Source organism: Amia ocellicauda, chromosome 18 (genome assembly GCF_036373705.1).
Source record: "Amia ocellicauda isolate fAmiCal2 chromosome 18, fAmiCal2.hap1, whole genome shotgun sequence".
In the NCBI taxonomy this organism is placed as follows: Eukaryota; Metazoa; Chordata; class Actinopteri; order Amiiformes; family Amiidae; genus Amia; species Amia ocellicauda.
Genome location: NC_089867.1, coordinates 17701420 through 17727936, shown reverse-complemented (window position 1 = coordinate 17727936; position 26517 = coordinate 17701420). Strand labels below are relative to the sequence as shown.

General features: G+C 43.4%; 2 protein-coding genes across 3 annotated transcripts; both read left to right on the top strand.

Moving 5' to 3' along the window:
- The first annotated feature begins 1037 nt into the window (after window positions 1-1037).
- Window positions 1038-18821, top strand: gpr157 (G protein-coupled receptor 157). 2 transcript variants are annotated; one of them, XM_066691612.1, is made up of 6 exons: window positions 1038-2010; window positions 7443-7656; window positions 8013-8207; window positions 8517-8626; window positions 15258-15338; window positions 17934-18821. In XM_066691612.1, the coding sequence occupies exons 1-6, from the start codon at window positions 1643-1645 to the stop codon at window positions 17935-17937; spliced, it is 972 nt and encodes a 323-aa protein (XP_066547709.1). In that variant the 5' UTR covers window positions 1038-1642; the 3' UTR covers window positions 17938-18821. The 2 variants fall into 2 exon arrangements, with proteins under 2 accessions (XP_066547709.1, XP_066547708.1); XM_066691611.1 differs by lacking the exons at window positions 15258-15338; window positions 17934-18821 and having other exon boundaries at window positions 8517-11424.
- Window positions 18822-19470: 649 nt separating this feature from the next.
- On the top strand, window positions 19471-26418 carry slc2a5 (solute carrier family 2 member 5). The gene is made up of 12 exons (XM_066691610.1): window positions 19471-19570; window positions 20208-20306; window positions 21138-21298; window positions 21853-21977; window positions 22340-22492; window positions 22861-22986; window positions 23268-23455; window positions 23842-23952; window positions 24276-24377; window positions 24588-24663; window positions 24859-24986; window positions 25823-26418. Exons 1-12 carry the CDS (start codon window positions 19526-19528, stop codon window positions 26066-26068), a joined length of 1560 nt encoding a protein of 519 aa, XP_066547707.1. The 5' UTR covers window positions 19471-19525; the 3' UTR covers window positions 26069-26418.
- The last annotated feature ends 99 nt before the right edge of the window (window positions 26419-26517 follow it).

Sequence of the window (26517 nt, the reverse complement as noted above, 5' to 3'; positions counted from 1 at the left end):
ACACTGGGTACTGTGTTATACTGAAAGTTGCCTTTAATACATAGAGAAGGATTATCTAGGTGTAAGGAAAAAGGGTCTCCAATCTTGTCAATCAATGCTTCTTTATTGGGATATATATAGCAGCAGCAGAGCAGAGGAGTCAATCTGAATGTTGAGTTACAGTTTTGCAGTTTCTACACAGGGAACATCTTTTCTTCCCTCTGATTCCAGGTGTAACGATTTGTTTCTTGTGCTCAGCCTAAACAAGACAAAGATATCTGATTGTCCTAGACACTGTCCTTTAATTTTTCAAATTCTGTGTGGTCACTCAACTGGGCCCTGGATCCAGATACATCTGCCCACCTAACAAACCTGTCTGCAATTAGTGCCTTTACTCATTGTTGTACTGATCAACCTAGCACACAGTGAAATAACCCTTCATAGGCTATATAACGGCTGGAAACCATTGCTGCACTGAGCTGGAGGGACAGGTATGTCGTAGGGGATGGCGTGCCTTAGGGGACAGTGTGTTGTAGGAGACAGGCGTGTCATAGAGGAAAGGTGTGTTGTTGGTGACAGTGTGTCATAGGAGACAGGGCATGTTTTAGGGTAGTGTGTGTTAGGGGACAGAGCATGTCGTATTGGACGTGTTGTAGGACATAGCATGGCCTAGAGTACAGGGAGTGTCGTAGGCAACACCCAAAGTGTGATGCCCTGAATATCTAGTACTGTCTGTGTGTGTGTGTGTTTGAATTTATTTGTATATGGTACTGTATACCCAGTTATTACATTTTCACTTCACCTGGTCTCTATTTGTTTCCTCACTTAGGCCAACTTTGTGTCCAGTAGATGCTCTTAGATGCTTATATGAATGTATCGGTCGTTTTTAAGTCTTGCAATTTAAAGTGCTGCTTAAAATATGGACACAAACAAATACAAAGTTAAGCAACCCGAAATGCAACGTGTGGTGCCCTTGCCTGATCTTGTTTTGATCTCAAATCACATTAAATCAAAGCCCTCCAGTCACCTTTCAAGTGTCTCGCTAGGGGGCAGTAAAGTGCGTTATTGTCCCGGACAGACCGCCAGTAACGACCGGACGGAGACGCGGCGTGCTGTGAAGTTTCGGTCAGCAGATCCACACGCAGGCGGGGAGCCGGGCGATGCCGAGGGGCCGGGGGCGCACAGGGGCTGCTCTCTGCTCAATATGAGGACATCGCGAAAGCTGCACAGGGGACTGGGTTGAGGATTTGGTTTCCGGGTTACACCGAAGGGAAAACGAAAGATATCATCGCTAACTCGGATCATACGCAGCCTGGATGGTTTTTGCATCTCATACCAAAAACTTCCGAAAGTTGCTGTTGCGCGTCTTTGCACTGTTTTGGAGATCCTCAAAAACCAAACCAAACCTGCGTTTCTTTCTCCACCAGCGCTGCTAACTTAGGTTTGGGTTTTTTGAGTTTGTTTTGCATGTGACGTGCAAGTGCCCTGGGGGAAGAGGAAGATGCATTTGCTAAATCAGTCACAGTAAAACTAAATCAAAGCTTTTTTATGAATTGTTTGACTTCCTACGCAATGTTGGGCCACCACGCTTGACCCTCACCTGAAGCAGCCCGCAGTTGAGTGGCGGTGTGTGTTTGCGAGCAGAGGTCGTCAGCACAGTACAATGGCTGATACTGGGGTTTACTTGTACGAGCAGGTTATCATCCTGATTTCGTGTGTGCTGTCCTTCTTCGGCTCTTGCCTGATTATCTTCTCCTACATCGTGTGGAAGGACTTGAGGACCAAACCCAGGAGACTGCTGGTCTTTCTCTCGGTCGCTGACCTGATCTCTGCCCTGTCTTACTTCTACGGGGTCCTGCGGGTCTTTGAGTCGGATTCGTGGGACTGTGTCCTCCAAGGAGCCCTGTCCACCTTCTCCAACACCAGTTCGTTTTTCTGGACCGTGGCGATTGCCATTTACCTGTACATCTTCATCGTGAAGTCCGACCAGAGACTGGCCGACAGCTTGTCCTTGTGGTTTCATGTCATCAGGTAAGCCTGGACTGAAGGAACCACTTTGCTTTGCTGTTGTTTTGGCAGACATAACTGTTCCCTCTCTGATAAACTGTACATCTCACAGGGATATCAAAAGGGATGTGATCATTTCATTTGTTTTTACATTTGAATTGTGCAAAAGTAATTGAGGTACCAACTCCTTTTAAATGCACCTGTTTGATTATTTACCAACAATTATGTTGACCAGGACTTTCTATTCAATAGTTGTTGTTGTTAACTGCAACATTTACATTAGCCAGGCGGATAAACAGTTTAAAATTAGTTTTCATTTCTTTAAATCCAACTAAATAAGTATTTAAATATAGACTAGGAGGAGATATACTCATAATGTAACCTACTGAAACAATATTCTTGGATTTGTTACAAATTAACGCAAAGGAAACAAGGACAGAAACCTTAAAACTGAATAAATGACCCCAGATTATATCTAATCTGAATTATTACTGCTAGTTTTTTTTTCTTCCTTAGAATATATCAATTCCATTAAACGTCTTTAAAAATAATTTAGTAACGGAATTACATTTTTTTTTATAAAACGTCACTTTTATAATTTTGTGTATCATTTTTCCATCCCCCATATATCTCATGTCCACCAAGATTGGCAGGCAGAAATAAGCTAATTGTCTCAAATGTTAGTTCATTGATCAGCAACTTGTGTGTACACAAGCCTGGGAATATTGTCAAAAGGTCCTCTATTCTACAGAGATAAATTCATGTTTCAATGAATGTTTCCAGTGCATTCCAATACACACTCACACTTATACACTCACCTAAAGGATTATTAGGAACACCTGTTCAATTTCTCATTAATGCAATTATCTAACCAACCAATCACATGGCAGTTGCTTCAATGCATTTAGGGGTGTGGTCCTGGTCAAGACAATCTCCTGAACTCCAAACTGAATGTCTGAATGGGAAACAAAGGTGATTTAAGCAATTTTGAGCGTGGCATGGTTGTTGGTGCCAGACGGGCCGGTCTGAGTATTTCACAATCTGCTCAGTTACTGGGATTTTCACGCACAACCATTTCTAGGGTTTACAAAGAATGGTGTGAAAAGGGAAAAACATCCAGTATGCGGCAGTCCTGTGGGCGAAAATGCCTTGTTGATGCTAGAGGTCAGAGGAGAATGGGCCGACTGATTCAAGCTGATAGAAGAGCAACTTTGACTGAAATAAGCACTCGTTACAACCGAGGTATGCAGCAAAGCATTTGTGAAGCCACAACACGTACAACCTTGAGGCGGATGGGCTACAACAGCAGAAGACCCCACCGGGTACCACTCATCTCCACTACAAATAGGAAAAAGAGGCTACAATTTGCACAAGCTCACCAAAATTGGACAGTTGAAGACTGAAAAAATGTTGCCTGGTCTGATGAGTCTCGATTTCTGTTGAGACATTCAGATGGTAGAGTCAGAATTTGGCGTAAACAGAATGAGAACATGGATCCATCATGCCTTGTTACCACTGTGCAGGCTGGTGGTGGTGGTGTAATGGTGTGGGGGATGTTTTCTTGGCACACTTTAGGCCCCTTAGTGCCAATTGGGCATCGTTTAAATGCCACGGCCTACCTGAGCATTGTTTCTGACCATGTCCATCCCTTTATGACCACCATGTACCCATCCTCTGATGGCTACTTCCAGCAGGATAATGCACCATGTCACAAAGGTCCAATCATTTCAAATTGGTTTCTTGAACATGACAATGAGTTCACTGTACTAAACTGGCCCCCACAGTCACCAGATCTCAACCCAATAGAGCATCTTTGGGATGTGGTGGAACGGGAGCTTCGTGCCCTGGATGTGCATCCCACAAATCTCCATCAAGTGCAAGATGCTATCCTATCAATATGGGCCAACATTTCTAAAGAATGCTTTCAGCACCTTGTTGAATCAATGCCACGTAGAATTAAGGCAGTTCTGAAGGCGAAAGGGGGTCAAACACAGTATTAGTATGGTGTTCCTAATAATCCTTTACGTGAGTGTATATGCAATAGATAATGTTAATGAAGTCTAACTAAAAGTGTGATGGAAGTCCAACCTGTCCAACTTTACTAATAGTGTTGTACAGGGTCCGTGGTAAATCGCCTCCAGGTTAAGGTAGAAATCATTTTATCTGCAGTTCAGAGTTTACATACTGTGACTTCAATCTGTTATAGTTTGTACAGTGTTAAGGACATTCTGGCTTTGTCCACTCTTACCTGGATTTAGATGCAGCATTTGTCCCTCAGATCATCTTTTATACTAGATATAGAATTACAATGGAAAGGAAGTATATTGAACTGAAATACAAACTTCCAACCATTTGAATAATGTAAAAACATGGGCTGCATCCAAAACAGTGCTGTTGCTCTCTCTTTTATAATTTGTTTGCCCCCCACTGAATGTCTAATGTGGGTTAGTTTTCATATCTTTCAAAATGGGTTAACTCCATGACATTGAAATGCATGTCTAATGGTGATGCAGTAACCTCGCATCCTGTGTGTTTTAATCAGTTTTTAGTTAGTCTGTTGTGGAAGAGGGCTGGTGACGACACCAAGGAATGAAGATGTTTCCAGTGGTTTATGTGCCTTGCCAAGGAGCAGGAAATAAATTAATAAAACACTAAAACCCATTACAGTACTTATGATGATTAGTGGCTGTAATCTATCATTGACCTGCCATGTTTGAGTAGGTCAGACATTTCTACTTCTGATTAACTCAACATTGATTAGCCATCTCGTCTCGCTGCTGTTGCAAATGAGAACAAATGTTGCTTTTAGCAAATCGGCCGTTCGGAAAATGCCCTTTAATTTAAAGTGTCCAGCTGAGTCTTTTAGTTTCTCTGGGGTGCCAAAAGCAAGCAAAAGTAGTTGGTGTAGCCTGCTTTGCAGACTGACTGATAGATGACCAGACTGACAGATCGCCACTAAATATTTTAGTGACTAGTGATCCAAAACTACAGGAACTGCAACTGCAGCCAGAAGTGGCCTAACGCAGTGGTGCTCAACCCCAGTCTGGGACAACCTCTGTGTCTGCTGACTTTTTATTCTGACTGAGCCCTTTAATTGGACCATTGATTGTTTTGTTTAAACCTTGTCAGTTGTTTCCAGCTCTTAAACAGGTGGAAATCAGTTGGGTCAGTAGGCTACAACAGCTGGGGGCTGGAGTAAAACACCAGCCAGCCGACACAGGGAGCCCGCCAGCGTTGTGTGATGCCATGGCTTTACGGTTCCAGTCCTGCTGGGCTGCACTGCCTCCAGGTTTTATTCCTCCCTGAGCTCTAAACCACCCATTGTTATATATATTGGCCTCAACAGAATTACTTTAACAGTTTCCAAGAAACCTATAAAATATGTTGAACTGTGGTCTTCCAGGGCTAAACTCTTAAACATAAAATCATAAAAAAACAATAACGCTAACCTTGTTACAATCTAGTCAACCAAAGTTTTGGACTGCGACTTAGACACCAGGTTGGAATCAGGTTGAGAAAACATGTGACCCGTTTAGTAAGACTGTATTCAGTGGGATGATTTTGGCCGAACCCACAGAGTGAGAATAGGCAGAAAGTCAGCGACGTGTTTGGTATAGATGACCGTTGTAGTACGCCTTAAATAAAGCATGTAGTCACTACTGAGTTTACTCCCCTTTCTATTTCGGCTTTCAAAATCTGTTTCGTGCCAAATTCCTTCAGCCTCCTGCCTTGTCCGAGCGAGTGGGCGGTGGTTCCGCATATGTGAACGCACAGAGCCAGGAGCAGCATAGGGCCTTTGTTCTTCTCAGATCAAAATCCCCTCGCCTCTGAGAAACAGCTGTCACAAAGGCATGCTTTGTGAGGCAGCAATTGTGGATTTCATTTCCAACTAAGTAACGAAGTACAGGCCTTGACAGTGCTGCAGAGTGATACACTGGTATATCCTGTGCACAAGCACTTGGCACAGCTAATTACACACTGCACAACTTCCTTTCCTTTTTCCGTGTGTGTATTTTTTCCAAATAGTGTTGAGGAGCTGAGGATCATGTACATGTGATGCAATGAGCGATGTTATGAATGAACCACACATTAAGCGTCCAGACATCCGTACATCGCTTGGGCAAAGTGGCTGTGTTTTCCCCGCGTGCACAACTGATGTGTGTGAGAAACCAAGGGGAGTGATGTCGCTGTACAGCAGTGTCCCTCAAATCTGCTCTTCAAATGGCTTGCAACATCCATCTTTTATTCCACCCCAGTTCTTAATCAATTAATTTATCTTAATTGGGCCAATTTGACCTCTTTCTTAGCTGTAAAGCAGGTGATATTTTGCTGAATTCTCCAGGCTTGTGTCCCCTGAGGACTGGTTTCGATGACCACTGGTGTGGGTAATAAGCAGTGTGCCTTGTTTAGGAGAGTAAGAGGGTGGAGGATAGTTAGTTTCTATTGATTAACATAAACTCTGATATGCTGGCAGATTTCATGTTTTTTGTTTTTATTAATTGACTCTGGAAGTTATTGTGATAGGGGTACCTGACAAGGGACCCTTACACAGCATGATGTTAAGAGATCGGTGGCCTGGCTGTGGGAATTGTTTTATTTTCTTTACAAAGAGCACTAGTGTTTAAAAAAAAAAAAAAAAAAAGCTGCATAACTACTTAAGATCAAGAATCTCTTCATCATATGAGTGAGAACAGAAACCCCATCCCTGAGAAAATCAGATGCATAGACTGTGGTAAATTACTGTGGTCGAAAGTACCAGATTTGTTTTTTGTTTCGGTAGTAGAATAGTTTTGTTCCTGAGTCTAAACCAGAAGAAAAGGGTATTGTTAAGTGTCCCCACTAACATCACCACAGCAGTCATTCCTAAGGGGATATTTTTGTTGGAAATGAAAAAAAAAAAAAAAAAAAGAACACTTCAAACTTTAAATTTGATTTGTACAGCCCTAGATTTTGAACTCCAGGCTGCGTTTCATTCCACAGCATTCTTTATGAATCAGGGGAGTCTGTCAGCTTTCTGAAACTGATCCACCGCAACAAACCAAGAAACAAAATGCAGAAGTGCTTGGCAGAAGAACCCTTCCAGAAAGTTTCTATGCTGCAATCCTAAATGGGTCCCCATCCACACTGGAGGAAAGCACCAGGCATTTAGTTGATGACTGATTTGCTCTTATGTCACAAGATGAATGCCTAAAGGTTACCTGTTAAGTTCAATAATAAATCAATTGAGAAGCTAAAAAAAGAAAATCCTTGCCCAAGTCTGACATCACTCCAGATGTGTGCATGTGGGCAGTCTTCTGCAGCTTGTGGCTCTCGGGGCTTACCTCATCAATAAGAAAAGCCCACAAGATGTAAATTGCCATGAAGTTGCCTAAGTGGTTGTTGACCTAGCTTGCATCTGCACTGCCTTCTGTAATCATGTTGTTTTTCCTTCCTTCCTTCCTCCTCCTCTCTCTCAGCTGGGGCATCCCTCTGGTGATCACAGTTGCCGCCGTCTCTCTGCAGAAAATCGGCTACGATGCCTCGGAGGTGTCGGTCGGCTGGTGCTGGGTCAGCATCCGGGCCGAGGACCACGTGCTGTGGATGTTGTTGACGGGCAAGATCTGGGAGCTGCTTGCCTACATCACCCTGCCTGTGCTCTACATCCTCATCAAGAAGCATATCAGCACTGCGGTGAGGAACCTGCCATGCCTGTACACCCCCCACCACCACACACACACACTTCCCATTCTGTGTTGGCATTCATGCATGCAGAACTGAAAGGAGAGTTGGTTATTCCATTTCCCGTTGGGTGTGGGCAGGGTGATGTCTCACAGTACACAATGTTGTTTATCTAATATAATCATCTACACACTGGACTCCTTAAAATGTTGATTGTAATGTGCGCTCACAAGTGTGTCAAGGTAGGATAATACACTGAGTTGTGTATTACAGGGTTGTGGATTTTGAATGGTGAGAAAAGCAGGGTCCCTTGTGAAGATAAGCCAAAATGATGAAAGTCTTGTTTCTGTCGTGCTCCTCCTTCCCAGCATGCCGCTCTGTCCGAGTACCGCCCCATCCTGTCGAGCAACCCGCTGTCCCACTCGCGCTCCACCATGGCAGACAGGAAGCTCACCCTGATCCCCATCATCTTCATCGCACTGCGTGTCTGGAGCACCGTGCGCTTCTTCCTCATGTTGTTCGACTCGCCAGCCTTGTACAACCCCGTCCTTGTGACACTGCACGTGAGTGAAGCCCGACTGCGAGGCAGCATGCAGCTCCTTGCAGCTACAGGCCCGCACTTCGCAAAGATGCAAGGGCTCAGGTACCCTCCTCAGCCCCCTGCAAATGAGGACGGGGCTCTGGGAGCTGGGGGGCTGATCTTCGGGACCTTGGCATCCTAACTAGGGGAATGTCAATTCCTTCCATCTTCGCCTTGGAAACAAGATTAAATCCTACTACCCATGAGCCACTTGGGTAGACAGAGGATTAGCTAGTGAGGGAGGTGGTGGTGGTATTCTCAATATTTCAACCACTTCTTCTTTTCGCTGCAGGGGATTGGCAACACCTTCCAAGGGGGCGCCAACTGCATCATGTTCGTCCTCTTCACCCAGCTGGTGCGCTCGCGGCTCGCCAACTCCCTCTGCTGCGGCTGCTGCTCCAGGTATGGCCCGGAGCACACTGCCGACTCGGGTGACGCTGGGATCTGGGGGCGGAACAGCCAGGGCAGGCCCCAAACGCCGTCCCGCACAGAGGAGATGAACCCCCCCGAGTGGGTGGAGGAGCACTGAGCACTGGCACAGGCCTTTGGGGGAGTTGACTAGCGCTAGCTGGCAAACTGGAGCACTGACGTTGACAATGCGCTAAGCTCAGCAGTCCCACATCACAGACTCTTTTTCTACCGGCAAAATGTGCCTTAAAGGGCTTCCCAGCAACGCAACGCTCCAGTACGGTCACAGAGCGGAACACAGGGTGTGGCGAAGGGAGAGGTTGGGTTTGTCTTCTGTTTTGTGTCACTTTTTCACACATCTCATCCTTTGTTTATTTTTTCTTTGGATTGTCTGATTTTCCAGTTTTGACAGGGGTTACTTTACTCGCACAGTGCAAAGATGATACTAGTTTACCTTCCTGCTCTGGAGTTGCACTACTGTGACACAGGCAGTGTTGTCGGGGGATTCGTTGGCTCGTTCACTTGTTGGACCATTCCTGGGGTGGCCGTGTGATATGAATAAAACTGCGGCACACGGGTCAGTACAATCCCCTTGGGTTACTTCATGAGATCCCATAAAATCTTTCCTCTTTAAATAATTCAAACAAAGCATTAGTCCCTCCCAGATTGCAGCTGTACTCACCACACTGACAAGAAGGATGTTTTCTTAGTGCAGGGGAAATTCATCAGTTAGCATTTTTCATGTTCCACAACTTTCTGTATTGATCTTATTTTTTTAATCATTGTTTTCTTGGACATGTTTGTTATTAGCATTTCATTCAGAACAGAGGTGAGAGGAACCCACAATCCTGTCTTTGTCCTGTACTGAAATGGAATTCCCCAAACAATCCAATGTATTGCGAGACTTTATTATTTTTTTATACTCCAGTGAGGACTCCCTCCTAAATATACTGCGATCAGCTATATTCACTGAGGTTGTCTTCAAATTTGCACCTGACTGCAATGGACTGAATCCCTTTTTTCTAATAGTCTATAACTATAAATCAGACATCTGTTTACATCCTATATCAGTGACACTACTCTTTTTATCTTGGTCAGTTTTTATATTTTTTACGTCATGTCTTATCATTGCTGTTACCATCGTTCCTCTGAAAGGTGTCACAGGCATTCTAGAGAGTCATGTGACAGCCTTCCTGAGTGACAGAAAACCTTTTAAAGACAGGACTTCAGTCTTGTATTTGTAAAATCACTGCCAGATGTTCATTGTGGAAAATAATTTAAAGTTATACATAGCTGTGGTCAAGCAAGGAGAAGTACAATTTCTCCAAATCTGCACTTTTATCTAATGTTGTAGTATTTTTACTCTTTCTATGCAGTATCTTGAAGAGATTATTTTGAGAGAGTTTAAATTTCTTATTTCTTTAATGTACTCTTCATGTAGCCTGATGAACTCTTTGAATACATGGCTGCGGTTCTTTCGGTGAAGAAATCATTGTGCTTTTTTTGAATATTTGTTTGTACATTAGAGTGTTTTGTAAATGCTAAAGATTATTTTGGGGGATGGTAGCATTTATACTGCAGCACTTAACTTGAGTGAAGCTCATTAAAAAAACACATGAAACTGTTCCCTTCTCTCGGAGTTTTATATATTGGTCAGATTAGTAACTATTGGATTTGATATTTCTCAGCTTTAAAATAGCTGTGTAGAAACATACATTGTGGAACCCACAGATTCTGATATCAAACCCATCTTTAAACTTGTTTTTTATCCCTGTATACAAAAAAAGTGATTTGTTTTCTGCGTTAACATCAGTCTGTTTAACATCCGGTTTTGACTCCAAAACCAAGACTACAGGAACTAAGCCAGAAAGTCAAAAATGTACAAACTGGTCATGAAGGGCTATTGATGCAAAATAACAAACAGAAACAAAACACACATCTATTGCATAACTACAGTCAAAATAAAAGCTGTACCTGTAGTACACAATGCATTAGTGTTTTAATGTATAATTGTTTTATTATGTTGGTGATTACATAATGTTTCCAGGGAGGTTGTGCTTTTCTCTTGAAATCCTAGGTTGGAGAGCACTATAGGATAATAGGGAGAGAAAAACAAAAAGTAATCAATGTGTTCTGGGGATCTGAACTCCAACTAGATTTTGACTGTTATGAATTTAGTTTTGATCAGCAGTCAGACAGAAGGTGAATGAGTGGAGGTTTGTAATGCAGCTGAACTGAGAGACTGTCAGTCTATCATATCTATAAATATTCAAGAGAGGGAGCTGTGCGAGCTGTGGCTTTCACACCAGGGCCCCCTACACCGTTTTAGCCATGGATTAGAGGGATAATCTTTACAGGGGGATTTAGTCACAGCTACAGAAAAAAAGTCACAATCATGCGCCTTTGAAGGAACCTGTTTTTTTGTTTAGAAATTTAATGAGACAGGAAGAACATTTTGCCTTCATGCTAGACCAGAGTAAAAAAAAAAATATGCTTCTATGTTAATCTGGGAAAGAAAAAGGAAAAAATTGGATTTCTGTTCCAACACAAATATAATATTTACTCACTCCACACAGTACAAATACTTTCTCAACAAGGAGGATCAATTTGCAAGTATATATATATATATATATATATTATATAAAACCTATATACAATTTTAAGCACTTATTTCCCCCATAATACCTGCTTTGGGGTTCCCTAAATATATATGCATACATAAATACACACACGCATTACTTTTAATCTGCTGCCTCCACAAGCATTTGGTGGAAAAAAAAAAAAAAAAAGAAGGAAGGAAGCCCATTGTAACTGCTGAGCATGAAAACCGGAAGGAGGTCAGTGCAGACAGATTATTGAGGGTCATTCATTATTCACTAGCCTGCACTATTGGCAAGGTGAAAGTTGACTTTTGTTCTTTTCAGTGACCGTAAATAAACATCTGTCTCTCTTGTGTACATCATATTACATTTTAGATTTCTGTTCCTAATGAAAGCATCCAAAGAGTTTAATATTTTTTTTACTAGTTTGTCCTTACAAGTTTCACTGGTAAGGAAAGTCTGTACAGTACCGATACTGTAGCGCCGCACTATGTGAAGCCTGTAACAAAATAAAATGTTCATCTCATTGTATCCATGTGTTACATGAAACCTCTGTCAATATTGTAAGGAATGAATACCTTCTTATTAGATATCCACTCACCTTCAAAAGATTTTTCCATTTTGACATATTTTTCCCTTTGGAACATTGTCTATGAGTGATCAGGCCTCCAGTTTACAGAGCAGCTTGAGCATAAAAATAGATTTATATCTTGCAGGGGGGGGGGGGTAATCCCAGAAGGGAATGACACTCCGAGATGTTTTTGTGCCTTGTGTAGTTTATTAGCCAGAGTAACCAGGGTGATCTTAAAAATGCTGCACTTTAGGTTGGCAGTCGGGGCATTGAGTAGAATGCCAATAAGGAGTAGTTTTTACACTGTCAAAACAAGTCCCTACATTAAGGGGATTTGGTTGGGGGTTTATTATTCCAGGGGGAAAGTACAGGGTTACACACCGCAGGATCTTCTGAGCAGCATCCTGACCTGCGCAGTGGCAGCGTTTGAGATCATGAGAGACTAGTTGTAACCGCAGTGTGAGAACTAGTAAGTGCATCAGAGAGTCGCATGCACCTGCAAAAGAGACGGGGAGGGGGAGGGTTGGTTTCATTTCCCCGAGGTGTTCCTTTCACCATGAAGTGACCCTCACAAACCTGTTCCAAAGGATGCCTCTCTCTCCCCCCCCTTTCCCTCTCCTCTCCCACTCTGCTGCACTCCACTGAGTAATCTCGAAGCTCTGTGTTTTCCACGGCTCTCTGCCAGTTAAGAAGGCCTTGTGACCAGCAAGCAATTCCTGAGGTGAGCCCTTGAGTCTGACCCTGAGTCAGGAGACCTTGTTTTGCATTCTGTGAGGGGAAGGGGGAGGCAGCAGGTTCACACTGACCGACCTCCCCCTCTTCCACCCGCCCCCTGCCCTGAAACCTTAGAAGCAGGACACCATCCCCCCTCCCACCCAGACGCCAGGGAGACGCAACCTCCCTACTAGAGCATATGCAGCCCTGGCTGAATGTGTGTACACTGCTGTCAATGTGTCTGTGTAACTATTGGTGTTCAAGTCTGTCTGTTTATTACAGAGTATATTTTATTTTATTATGTTTTTCGGGGGACAGGTTCTGTTTTTCCCCAAAGTGAGCATAGTTTCAGTCTTCTGTGAGATGTGCTCTGTTCCCGTCTACAGAATTGCAGACCCAGCGTGCTGTAAGTCACAGAGTCTCACAGGGGGCACAAGGCCAATGACAGTGCTTTTCATCTAATACCACGACATGCCTCAGCGCACACCAGTCAAGTTTCAAGAAGAATGTGCAGATAAATCGCAATCGAACTCCAAACTCTGCATTATTAAAGTTCAAGTCCAGCTTCCAATTCAATTCCTCTCCTGGGGATGCTCAGATTAAATGTTCTGGATCTCCCTTTTAATTGATGTTGCGCAATTAATTCGATTAATGACACGCTCGTGAAATAATTGTGCAGCAAGGATAGTAATGCCCAGGACTGCAGTGATTATTCACAAGCTCTAAATTGTATTTAGTGAAATGAGGACCTCTGCTGGACAGACTGTGTCATGCTCAATTGAATAGGCATGTGGAGGCTTATGATTGTCCATGAGTTGGCATTCATCTTAGAACCCCATTTGGGAAGCTCTGTATTTTGGTGGATGCTGTTTTTGTAAATATATTTTTAGTTATGCCTTAATTGATTCAATGTTCATATATATATATAGAGAGAAAGGACAAGATAAGATGCTCTATAACCTGGAAATGATTCCTCTTGGTGTATGCTGTGGCAGAGATCTCCCTGCCTTGGCCCTGGTACCAGACGTCCCTGTTTTGGCCAGGGTTTTCTTTGGAGCTACAGTGTGGCTAAAGAAGCAAGGATGTTGTGTTGGCTATGGAAGTGTGTTTCAGAATCAAGAGAATAAATTACAGCTTTATTTTCTGTAATATGAGGATAATATCTGCTCTAGGGTTTGCTTTTTTATTATTTGTAAGTATAGAGAGGCATTTTCTATATCGAGATGTCATACTGAGCCATGCAGAGCTGCACGCGCTGTAGTCCATTGCTTTTGTCTGTTGAGGCTTAAAATCCAAAGCATGTCGTCTTCAAAACCCCTTTCAATGAATTATGGCCAGTGCTTAGAAATGATTGCACAGTTTATAAGGGAGGACATATAAATCGAGTCTTACTAGAGTACGTGCTCGGATTTGAATTACCTCCCCTGCGAGTGAACGGTAATACTGTTAAGTGTGCCGCATCTCACAGACTGAGAGGGGATCGCTTTCAAACTCGACTTAAAGGGCATTAAAACCGGCTGATATAAAAGATAAGTGGGGGGCAGCGAGTCATTTGTAAGAGCGAGAACTGACGTTTAATCCGCTGATGAGGAGAAAAGCCTGTTCGGGGTTGGCAGTGGTGGGATGTGCCCTTCAGACTGGGAGAGGGGGGCTGGGTTATTAGAAAGGCACTCAAATCAGCTGTGTTGGTTAATCATTTGTATGAACTGATGTGTGTGGGCATGGTGATGCGCAAATTGAGTTATTTAAACCACTTTCATTCTGTAAAACACTAAGTCAACAAAGCTGGCTGTTTCATTTGGAAGCCAGGGCTTGATGGTCCTTTGAAATGTTGCCAGCTTGTACCACAGCCTGAATACAGAAAAGATTGTGTGTGTGTGTGTGTGTGTGTGTGTGTAGATCTGTATATCAAACCTGTCCTAGTCTTTTCTGCAAACACACATTGTCCCTTGGTCTCTTGGTGTGTTCAGTGTCCAAAGCTCTTCTGGGATCATGCATAGCTTCTTACCTTACTTTCTTAGGTACTTAATTCCCAATACACTCTCACATACATGCACACACACTCACATTTTAGTTCTATTTCTGCAGCATAAAAATAAATAAATAAATAAATAAATAAATAATGCACAGATGTAAAATCTCAAGTGACGTAAACCGTATTCAGATGTGAAAACCTCTAGCTTCCCATTTCAGCATGAGAGGACAATCAATGGAGGTCTTAATTAAAAGTGTGTCTATTCCAGGGACGTGTGATTTATTATGTACTGTACGTATTGTTCAGCCATCCCCAGAGAGAAACGCAGCACCTGAGTGATCGAAGGACTGCAGAGTGGGTGCTTGTCTCCGGCCCAGACGGGATATCGATCCAAAAATCACTGGGAGGGGCTCTTCATTTGGTTCATGCTAAAATAACTGTATTATTCTTGCTAACACGTAGACGTTTTATGGTATATTGAAAATACACATTTAATCTGTGAAGTAAAGCATTAATCTGGGCCTATAATGCCTTGTGCAAGATGGGAGAACTTGACATATACAGTAGTGAAAATGATCTACTGGTGCACCTTAAAATCATGTATCCGTAGTTATTTTGCTTTATTTTAAGGACTGCTAAGCGTGACCCCATCCAAGCTATAAATATTGGAGATGTCAATGTAAAAATCTTTTCTTTTGTCCAATGTATGCAAAGCCTCAAGTTTCATTTATTTATTTTGTTTGTTTTATAATTTCTTCCCTCCAGTGAGACCACCACAGGTCGGGAGCAGAAGATTGATGAGGGTCTGCAGATATCTGCTAGGCCAAGGCATCTTCCCGTCACTCGGTGAGCCAGTCGTCACGCTCTGATGAGATATCGATGGGAGGAGGATGGTGGTCGTCCTCCCAACACAGAATATAGTGCTGCAGTAAAAGTGGCCATTGTGAGAGTTTATCCACCCCTCTCTTTCGAATCATTGTGCTTCTCGTGAGTGAATGTCAGTTGGTTTAAACCTGTCATTGCTGAAACCTGTTACACCTGTGCATGTTTTTGCAAGAAAATTGGTTTTGTTTGCTTGGGCGATTTGTCACATTCAGTACCGAACAGTGTCGGTAAGCTGGAAAGGGTTCTCTGCAGTGAATGGGGACGGTGTATATATCGGCACTTGTTGTGGATCACATTGGCCACATGGTGGTGCCCAAATCTTTTGGCACAGCAACACCAGCTGTTTTTGTGAGTCTTGGGAACAGAGTATGTCATATACCCCATTCACACTGAAACAAAGACATTGTGCTGAGATAGGGAGGTTGCAACAGAGGCCATGGACCAGTGTTCAGTTGCACAAACCAGCTTAAGGTAATTTTCTGCTTTATTTTCTCTGTAAGCAGACCTGTCAAGACACTCACCTTCAGACACATGCACTGGGATATTTTGTCAAGCTCTTGTGCCACTGTATGAATTTCCCGATGTTTGTATTTTTGTATTTTTTTAACGATTATCAACTTTCCATATGCGGACATTGAGGCCCAATACTCAGAACAAACACCATGTCGAAACTGCAAAGAAACATCTTGTGTTTATTAAAGCTCAGGATTATTTTAATTAATATGCTATGGTATTTATTTAAATTAAAAATACGGAGTGTTCTGTCTGACAGCATTTACCCTCCTTATATCACATAATCTCACCCATTTGGGAACATAAACTTGACTGGTATGCTTTAAGTAGTCTTTGAGTGAGTTGCACTACATTTCCTCACAGATGGAAGTCATCCTATTAGTTAAGGGAAAAGCTGCTATATTTAATGCCTATGGGGGGGATTTACTCCCGCAGGGCAGCCGTTTCCAGTTGTCCTTTTCCAGGAAGCTCTTGATCCTTGAAGAGCACAAAGTCCCTTGAGCCTCTATCTGTGGTTCACCATGTCCTTCTCTCACAGCGTGTGTGAGGAGGCATGTACAGGTGGTGCTGGAAGATTTGTTTGAGACTTGGCAGTGACTGCACAGTGATGTAAACCTGCGCAGGTCTATGCACGGCACGGCACGGCACGGGGCGGGTGCGGGAGTGTTTGAGCGCAGTGGCGGTTAGCGTCATTCTCGCACACACCTGCCTGTGAAGAGATTTGTTCTGAGCCCGCTGCACCGGGACAGTCTTTAACAGTGGTGCTTGTTCTTTAGTTTAATCATCACAGTTGTAAGGTTTGTACCGATGGGAGGGCCGTGCTTAATAAGTCTGCAGAGAGGCTATCTGTGATTTAATCCACCTCCCCCTTGTTTCTGCCGCTGTGCATTGATAAGGGAGTTCAATGCCTTGTGAAGTAGAATCAGGGACCAACCCATTCGGGGCGGGGGAGGGGTTGTGGTTTTTGTGGACTGTATTCTGTTTGACTTGACCTCCTATGATTACAGGAACAGGAGATTTTACTTTCACCTTCTTTCTTTTCCTCCCTGTCTCTCTCTCCCTCTCTCAGACTTAATATCCTGGATGCTGTGCATTAGGATTGCCTCTCCCTCCCGCTGTGCTTCGGCTCTGGGCTGCCTGTAACTGATTGACACTGCAGCCGCTCACAGCTCTATTGGATTTAAACATCCAGCCATTAGAGGCAGTATAAAGGCGTGTTTCATTTCTCTCCTCTCTCCCTTGTCTGGCAGCTCGGCAGGGGCTTCACAGACCACTGCAGCGCTCAGTATCTCCCGCAGGCAGGCAGGCGGGTCGGTCCCCAGCATTGCACCTCAGCCTCTAGGAAGTCCTTATCTGTGCATTTCACAAAAAGCACCCAAGAAAATGAGTAAAGGCAGCAAACAAATCATAGTGTGTGTATATAAATATTTGTACGCCTGTATAAGTGTTTGGAGGTGAACGTTGGCACTCGCTTCTTTATTCGGCCCACTGCAGCCGCAGTGCCAGGCAGAGTATCGGCTGCACACATGGAAATAGGAGTGGGGGTTGGGGGTAAAACAAAAAATCACCCCCCCAATAGCTGCCTTGTGTGAAGGAAAGCTCCTAAATCCACCTGGGCGCCCCTGGGGCTTTTATTGTGCCCAATGGTTTATTTTCTTTTTTTTTTTTTTTTTTTTAATTCTGTGCAGCGCTCTGTGGCAACCTTGCAAAGGGCGCTATAACAAATTAAAATTGATTGATTGTCATTCTTGCTGCAGATGCCCTCCTGATTGACATGCTTCACTCCTTGGAGGGCATTGAATATCTGAATCAAGGACCCCGAGTCTTCCCGGCTAAAATGTCTGTTTCTTTACTCTGAGCCTGACATTTCCTTAAGATCTGAGTTTAGTCATGTTGCTGTCCTTTGAACTGCCTCTAGAGTCTTTTTTTTTTTCTCCTAGTCTTTTCATCCTTCAGATAGCTGAGTGAATCTCCCTTAGTTAAGCATAATGTTTAAACCCAGTGCGGCCCAGACACTAATTCTATACTTTTTTTTTTTCCCAGGTGACTTGTCCAGGTGTTTTCCCAGAAGGCCTGGCCCTGTTGTCCTCTGCTTGCAATCCAAACCCAAGTCTGCTTTAATGGATGGCTTTCTTTAAAACAATACCTCTTTAAAAAGAAAAAAAAATCCAAAGCCAATCCCATAGATCACAGCTCAAACAATGAACAAAGCCGCAAGGACTTGGCTCACCTTGGTCGAAACCAATCATGACCTTTTCTGTCAGCACGTGTATGAGAACATGTGCCCCCCCGACCCTGAGAGAGTGCAATTAACTGAGTGCTGCCCTTCTCAATGAGGAGAGGCACTGTGATGTGGCCGAGTTTTAAATATCTGCCTCTGTCATAATAGACCAATCACAGGTGCATTAGTCTTAATGCTGGCACTTGAGCTTAAGGCATGTGATGACACAGTGTCATTTCAACCCCATTTATTTACCTTTTTTTACCCTCGCTCTGAAATGCACATGTGGGTGGTGGGGAGGATTTGCAAGCTGTGGTAGCTGATATTCGGTTCCAACAAGTTTATTTAAGGCTGTCATTCTTGAACAGGCTGGGAATTGTTCCGCTGACATCTCCCTTCTGTTCGGCTGCAGGTGGTGGCTCTGGGCGCCGCATGGGGGTCCTATTGTGGGAAGTTAACAATGACTCTGAGGCTGGAAGTATTTACAACGTAGCCATCGTGGTCAGGATCAGTTCCCTTTTTCAGACCCCAGCCCTGGTTAGCTCGTTCATCTCAGTATGCTTGGGAACAGTGTGCACTTCCCAAAGCTATTTCACACATGATTTGGATTTTCTAGTATTAAATGCAAATTTAATGAGTGATGAATGCTTTATGATTGCTGTATTTTGATTTTAAATACGTTAATGAATAAAGAAATATTTAAAATGAAAGATTTGAGTCACTGCATTTCATTTCTTTCTCGACTCAAAGGTTGAAAAGTGTTCCTGCTGACTGTGTAAGCTACCTGTGCCTTTCCAGAGGTGTCCAGATGTGTCCTGGCTTTGTGTGCATCAGCATTTGAAATTATTTCAGCTCAATAACTATTTTGACTGCTGATACTGGGCTGGAATTTCTCTTGATTTTTGAAAAAAAAAAAAAAAAAAACTTTAACAGATTTGAACAGATTTTCCAGATTACCTACATACAAAATAAAATGGCAAATATTCCTATTTGTTAAATCGTGGATCTTCAGCCCTGCTGCTGGTGATTAGTAGCTTTATTGAAATGATGAGGGCAGGGGTCTGACTGGGTGATTGAGATTGTTAGCTTCTTATTGATGTAATGTAGCAAGAGCCATCATTATATATCTCAAAACTGCTGGATAGGGATTTTTTTCCCTTCACGTCATGAATATTGCTTTCACTAGCACAGAATTAGGATTGTGCAATGCTCTCTTTCGCTATCTGAATGTATCTTTTTTTTTTATGTGAGCAATTATTTAGTCAATTATTGTCCAGGCTCCGTGTCACTGATCAACTACATTCCTGTGCCACCAACGCAGTAAATATTATTGAAAATTCTGATGTCCAAAGTGCATTACAAGCCAGCGGTCAATTGATTTTATTTATTGTTTTGTAGCAGCTAGCCTAATACAATGGAAGGAGTAACTATCCTGCAAAAATCCACTGAAAGGAAAGGGGTGAGTCAGCTGGTTCAACAGTGGTTTGGTATTTTATTTTGTAGTCAATCTGTAGAACCTATTTTTTTGGGAATTGCAGGCATTTGAAATGTGGGAAATGAGACTATTTGGAGCAGTCAGTACTTGAAGCTGCTATGCTTTGTTTTCGTTGTTTTTTGTCTTTGTGTATCATGCTCTCGATCGTATTCCATATCACTCCTGGACATTAAATTAAATATGAAATATATGCCATTTCCCATTTGGTGCAGGACTGACAAGGTCCATGTCTGCCAGTGCCATGTTCTAGTGAGGCAAAGTGACATTAATGAGGTCACCAAGGTGCCACTAAATATTTCACAGGAACCCTAGTTATGTATGAATTTGTTTTTCCTCTCCCATTTAAATTCGCACTCATGCTGATGATTGGAAATGCACAGTGTAGCAAATTCACAATGCTTAAATGCCTTAATTTCCCCAATTGGAGATATTCAGTAATGGACAATCATTAATCACCCCTTCTTGAAACAAAGAATTGTGCAAACCTGTCCTTATGATGGATGTGAGTGTGTCAAAGCACAACACAAATACAAATACTTTGTTGAGATAAGTTGATTAAATGTCCTTCCTGTTCCCATACCCATCACTTTCCTGCCTACAGCAGTTGACTCTGGTCCTGGCTTTGGCAACCCTGATTTCTTCATTTGGATCGTCCTTCCAGTACGGGTACAATGTGGCTGTGATCAACTCTCCTGCTCCGGTAACACGCAGCAATTTCCTATGCTTCCCTTCCTGGTGTGTGTCCTTCAGCTTGTCATACAGTATCATGTTATAAACAGAGATAAGCATGCTTGGTATGGCTTTGAGAGCTTGAAATGAAAGGCAGCCACAAAATGACATTTACAACAGTTTTTGTATATGTTTCTTGACTCAAGAGGCTTTAAATCATAGCAAAAATAAAGCCAGCAATGTCCCAAGCTTGGGTCATGTTTGAGCTTCTGAGCAAGAGAGACGGGGAATGGCAGACGGGTCAGTGCAGTGGGATCCCAGAGGATTACTTCATGCCAGCTCAATAAGCCTTTACACAGCACGGAGAGAGGTGCACCTCAAGGACTTGTTCATTCAACACTGGTACATCCTTTTTCTCCAGTCCCCACACTACCTCAGACATTGGAGTTTAGTGCATCACATTACTGTGAAATCACATTGTGGTGCTGGAGGCCATGGAGTCCAATAAACGATTAAATGGTTTGAGAGTAAATCAAAACCAGCATAGTTACACTATACCACCAAACACACTGGGACCAAACATATACAAATACCAAGCCGCAAGCATTTTACACTGTATTTATTAGTGTAGGTGAGATCTCTCCATCCTGTAGTGGATTCAGATAAACCAGTCTCTGCATTACACATAATCTCTGATACAATCCATCACTGGCTGAATTTCATCCCGTCACTTTTGCCATCGCAGCGTAAGTGTTGCGCAGAGTACACAAGCAGGGAGGATTCATGTGTCTAGAGATCTGAGTGGTGTGGCTACAGAGTGTGGATCACAGGTGAGTTCTACTGATTCTGCTTCATTCCGCAGTTTATGCAGCAATTTTATAACCAGACGTACTTTGGTCGCTACGAGAGGCCGGTGGATGACAGCCTGCTCACCTTGCTGTGGTCCCTGACCGTCTCCATGTACCCCCTGGGTGGCTTCTTTGGATCCCTGATGGTTGCCCCACTTGTGAACAAACTGGGGAGGTAAGTTTGCCAACAGGGAGTCAGAGTAGGTGACCATATGACTGAAACCTGCGAACGTCTGACAACTGACTGCGATTCTGTTTTTTTTTTTTAATCCAGACTGACAGCAAGCTTGTGTTGTTTTTTACCTTGTTAATGAATTAAATTTATTGTTTGTCATGCCTGTGAGCTGGAACCCTATTGCAGTGGCTCATGGGTGTAGCTGATATTGTTATGTACAGCAGTAAGAAAGCTTTAAGCATTAAAGTGGTTCCCTCAGTCAGTCACATTGTAAGCATGTCATTAATTACATTAACTTTCAATCACCAGAGCTTCCTGATTGGGCCAGCAGCCATACTCCTCCGAATTAGCCCTCTTTTTTCTTGCCACTACAATCAGAATCCTGTCTTAAATCACAAGCTAATGAGAGAATATAATGTGAATGCAAGGCATGAACAATAGCATAATGAATGCAATCCTTTCTCTGTGATTTACAAAAATGAAACCCACATACATCAAATATATATAGATATATTTATTCTTCTTATATTATTCCTTAATTATTTTTGTCACAGGAAGGGGACCCTCCTGTTCAATAACATCTTCTCTATAATCCCTGCTATCCTGATGGGAGCGAGCGAGGCTGCCGGCTCCTACGAGATCATCATCGCCTCACGGTTCCTCGTTGGGATATGCGCAGGTTGGGAACACCGACGCAACAGCCACAGAGCACAGTGTATATATAGTACAGCGTGTTTTGAAATGCTGTACACTAATACAGCCCCTAGTGCAATTCCTGACAGTGACAGTGTGGAGAAAGATCTGCACTGTGTTAATGGCACAAGGACCATCAGCAGCAGAGTGTGTTGGGCTGTGGGTCCCTGCTGGTCTTCCTCTGGTGTCAGTCAGGACCATGCTGCATTACCTTTGAAAGAGACATGAAGGCAGACAGACATATCGATCCACAGACAGATACACATCGATAGACAGATATGCAGATGGAGGGAGGGAAAGCAAGGCAATCTTTCTCATGGTGTTCCCCTCCTCTGTGGCTCTCTGCAGGCCTGTCCTCCAATGTAGTGCCTATGTACCTGGGAGAGCTCTCTCCAAAGAGCCTGCGTGGGGCGGTGGGCATCATGCCACAACTCTTCATCACCATCGGCATCCTTGTCGCCCAGGTGTTGGGGATCAGGAGCATTCTGGGCAGCACCAGAGGTACAAACTCCCCCCTTGCGGGATTCGATAAGTTAAGATTATAAGGCGCTCAAACCATAAGGGTGCGATAAACCAAGCTCTTCACTGCAGCTCTACAGCAACTCCATAATACCATGCTGCCAAGACAGATCCAGCACACCATGTATATTGCCATTTTTTAATTATTAATAATTCATTCATAATAATATCACTATGATTATATAATAATGGGCATGTCTACTACGTCCCCAGGCTGAACACCCTGTTGGCCATTGGTGATCAATAATGCTGTAGAAATGTCAAGTGTTCCACAACAGACTCTCTCTGTGTGTGTGATGGGCTCTGTCTGTCTGTCTGTGTGTGACGGGCTTCTTGGCTATCTGCGACAGGCTGGCCTCTCTTGCTGGCTCTCACTGGAATCCCCGCAGTCTTTGAGCTCATCTTCCTGCCCTTCTTTCCCGAGAGTCCCCGCTACATGCTGATCCAGAAGGGAGATGAGGAGAACGCCAGGAAAGGTAAAGTGTACATCACATTTGGTGGTGTTTTTGTCTTGCTTAATCTCATAGCACAATCCCACATGAGAAAGTATCTAAATTATCTCATATTAATAACAAATAGTGTGTTCATTTAGTTTCCGTTAGATAACTGCACTCAGCCCATAAAAAAATGGAATGAGATGGTCTTATAAAGAATAAAATAATAATAATGAATAAAATGAGAAGTGACTTTCTGTCCCCCTCCCTCATTCCCTCCTTCCCTCTCTCCTCCTCCCTCTCCCTCTCTCTGTCCCCCTCAGCTCTGCAGCGGCTGCGTGGCTGGGAGGACGTGGGCGAGGAGCTGGCGGAGATGCGTCTGGAGGACCAGTCGGAGCGCGCAGAGGGACGCCTGTCCGTGCTGAGCCTCTGCTCCTTCCCCTCACTGCGCTGGCAGCTGGTCTCTGTGGTCGCCATGAACATGGGCCAGCAGCTGTCCGGCGTCAACGCGGTGAGCAGGCAGACGGACAGATGGACAGACAGACAGGGAGTGCTGGGCTGTTGTTTTGGGCAGGCCATCATTGGAGGAGATGTCAGGGCCTGGCATCACTGATGATCACATGACAGCAGAAACCCCTTTTCCACTTCCTGATTGAGGGTTTTCTCCTTCTCATTTGCCTTAATCTCCCTACTGTATTTCAGTAGGCTCAGTAAGTGTAGTTCAATATGCGATTTCTCATCTCTCTTCAGGGATCATTCTCGGGGGAGAGAGATATATGATATATATATAAAAATCAAGTGATATGTAAAATATTATAGCATATTCAACATTAAATATTCATGTTCAGCCTCAGAAATGACAGGAGTGGATTGCTGTGTGTGCTCCATGTTTTACAGATCTACTACTATGCCGACAGCATTTATGGTTCTGCAGGCGTCCAAGAGGGCAACATACAGTTTGTCACCGTTGGAACAGGGTCTGTGAATGTGGTCATGACGGTGATAGCGGTGAGAGGAAGTGACCCTACATAGTGTGCTTCTTACATATACATCTTAATTCAATACAAGCTATATAAATCATCCACATTTCAAATAAGCAGTGCCCTAACACTGAGCCTTCACTTAATTTTAATGTAATGTTTTACAAAGTTTATGGTTAGGGTTACATTACCGGAATACATGGACTTCTATTAGTTCAAGGGCTTAGTTTACTAGTTAACTTGGTGATCTTGTAGTAATCTAATACTAGATAATCTTATCACCCTAGTTTGAGCCTGAAACTGCACTGTGTCCTAACGATTCCTGTCTTCCTGTTACTGTTGCGACCTCAGGTGTTCATCGTGGAGAAGCTGGGGAGGAAGCTCCTGTTGCTCAGTGGCTTTGGGATCTGCTGTGTTGCATGTGCAGTGCTGACTGTCGCCCTCCGTTTTCAGGTTTGTGGCAGAGGAAACACCAGGCGTAAGACTACATAGCACCTATACACACAGGATTTTTGCTCCTCTCAATGTAAAGTGCGTTCACACACACACACCCCCTTCCTTCTCACCTTGATAGCTCTGTTAAGCTTGCATGCTTGTGTTGTGAATACCACACTACAGAAACCCTCTCTAGGAAAAGCTATTCAACTCTGTTTATGTTTACAGGAAAGTGTGGAGTGGATGCCCTACCTCAGCATCGCCTGTGTCATCATCTATGTCATTGGCCATGCCATTGGACCCAGTAAGTTAAACAAATTCATGTTAATTTATGATAAAGTGGGTTTTAATTCAGTCACTGTTGTTTAGGGTAATTCAGTTGGATGCTTGCTATGCCCAATTAAATGCCACCCCCCGTGAGGGGAGAGAAGCATAACTGCCCAAGATAAACTAGATAAAAAAAGAAGAGTACGGGTAACACCTCCGCCCCTGTCCTCAGGTTCTATCCCTTATGTGATTACCACGGAGATGTTCCGCCAGGCCTCTCGTCCTGCCGCCTTCGTCATCGCCGGCTCTGTCCACTGGCTGTCCAACTTCACTGTGGGCCTGGTCTTCCCTTTCCTGGAGGTCAGACTTTTCACCTATCACCTTTCACCCCAGGACACTTGGTTCCGAGCCCCAGTGGCCAGTTTAATAGAACAGCTATAGTAAAATATTTCCCTCACATTTTCCCATGAGTGTACCTTGAGGTTAGATTGCTGCACAAGAGTGCCTTAACACATTGTTGCTGCTTTAGAGTAGAGTTGCTGTATTTAAGTTAAGTTAAGTTAGAAAGAGGTTTCATACATCTGCCCATTGCTAAAGTACCAGGGAGTTTTATTATTCACTTGGTGTACAAGGGTAGTAGGTCAGAATCACCTTTAATTTCTAGTTGAAAGAGAAAAGTGAAAGTGAAGTGAAATCTGATTTTCCTTCACTATCCCAGATAATAACTAGTAACAATATTTGAATTTACCTAAATCCCTCACTATCCAAGACACTGAGTGTTTAATTATATTGGATTATATATATTAGTCCCAGCAGGTTCCAAGTAAAGTGACCCAGCAAGCTAATTAAATGCAAAAAATGTTACTTTTTTATGTAGACGCAATGTGAAGAACAAAGATTCACAAATTAGAGATGTCAGTTTTATCTGCAATCTCCATTGAAAATGACCTTTGGGAAATCAATCCTTCCCTCCTCAGCAAAAAGTGTGAGTGTTTGAAAAGAGATGGCAATCAATGGAGGTTTTGTAGAATTAGAAAGAGTTGAGAGTGTAAGACGTTATCCAAGCAATGTGTGGAGACTACCGTAGCCAGTATTCCTTAAGAAGTATCCAAAGCCACCACCACACCAGAGTGGAGATATTTGCCAAATCAAGGTGGCCTACAGAGATGAGTCATGTGCAAACCCTGTCATTGCAGAAAGGGCTTGGCCCATACAGCTTCATCATCTTCTCCTTAATTTGCCTGGTCACGCTGGTCTACATTTTCATCGTGGTGCCGGAAACCAAGAACAAGACCTTCCTGGAGATCAGCCAGATGTTCGCAAAGAGGAACAAAGCAGAGATCATCATAGAGCCCGGAGACCTCGGCACGGAGAAGGACCCAACTCTAATGAGCAGTAAACTGGACACCAGACCGGAGGGAATGAAGGTGACCAAATTCTAAGGCGACCTTTGCGTGCCCTCCAGAATCCCACAGATGTCCACGTGTTCCCCCCCGCTGACTAATAATAAAAAATATAATAGTGACAGGAAACATAAAACTATGCAAGGATAAAGTGGCGGGGGGCTTCGGTATTTAGTCAGGATCGTACCCTGGATATTTTCAAATGAGCAACAGCTGCTGGTTTTGATGGAATTGTAATCTTTCATCCTCCTTTGAAACGTATGCAAGATACTGTTCTTGTTGATGTTGTTCTCGAATCATAGACAATTTTCCAGGCGTGTCCTGTAGAGGCTCCAACACTTGCTCTGATTAATTTGTATTTGTTTTTATTGGAATCGCACTTCTGCCACTAGACCAGGGGTTCACAATGTCTGGTGATGGAGGGACAATTTCCGGAGGTTGCATTGGATGGGGGGGCCGTAGTACCAAATGAACCACAGATGAAAACA

What these genes read in the sequence shown, in the direction of transcription:
- gpr157 (XM_066691611.1), top strand. Translation starts at nt 1,643, where the DNA reads ATGGCTGATACTGGGGTTTACTTGTACGAGCAGGTTATCATCCTGATT. An exon ending in TTGTGGTTTCATGTCATCAG is followed by an intron (nt 2,011 to 7,442) that starts GTAAGCCTGGAC and finishes CCTCTCTCTCAG; the next exon opens with CTGGGGCATCCCTCTGGTGA. An exon ending in CCGTCCTTGTGACACTGCAC is followed by an intron (nt 8,208 to 8,516) that starts GTGAGTGAAGCC and finishes TTTTCGCTGCAG; the next exon opens with GGGATTGGCAACACCTTCCA.
- slc2a5 (XM_066691610.1), top strand. Translation starts at nt 19,526, where the DNA reads ATGGAAGGAGTAACTATCCTGCAAAAATCCACTGAAAGGAAAGGG. An exon ending in CTTGTGAACAAACTGGGGAG is followed by an intron (nt 21,299 to 21,852) that starts GTAAGTTTGCCA and finishes TTTTTGTCACAG; the next exon opens with GAAGGGGACCCTCCTGTTCA. An exon ending in CATTCTGGGCAGCACCAGAG is followed by an intron (nt 22,493 to 22,860) that starts GTACAAACTCCC and finishes TATCTGCGACAG; the next exon opens with GCTGGCCTCTCTTGCTGGCT.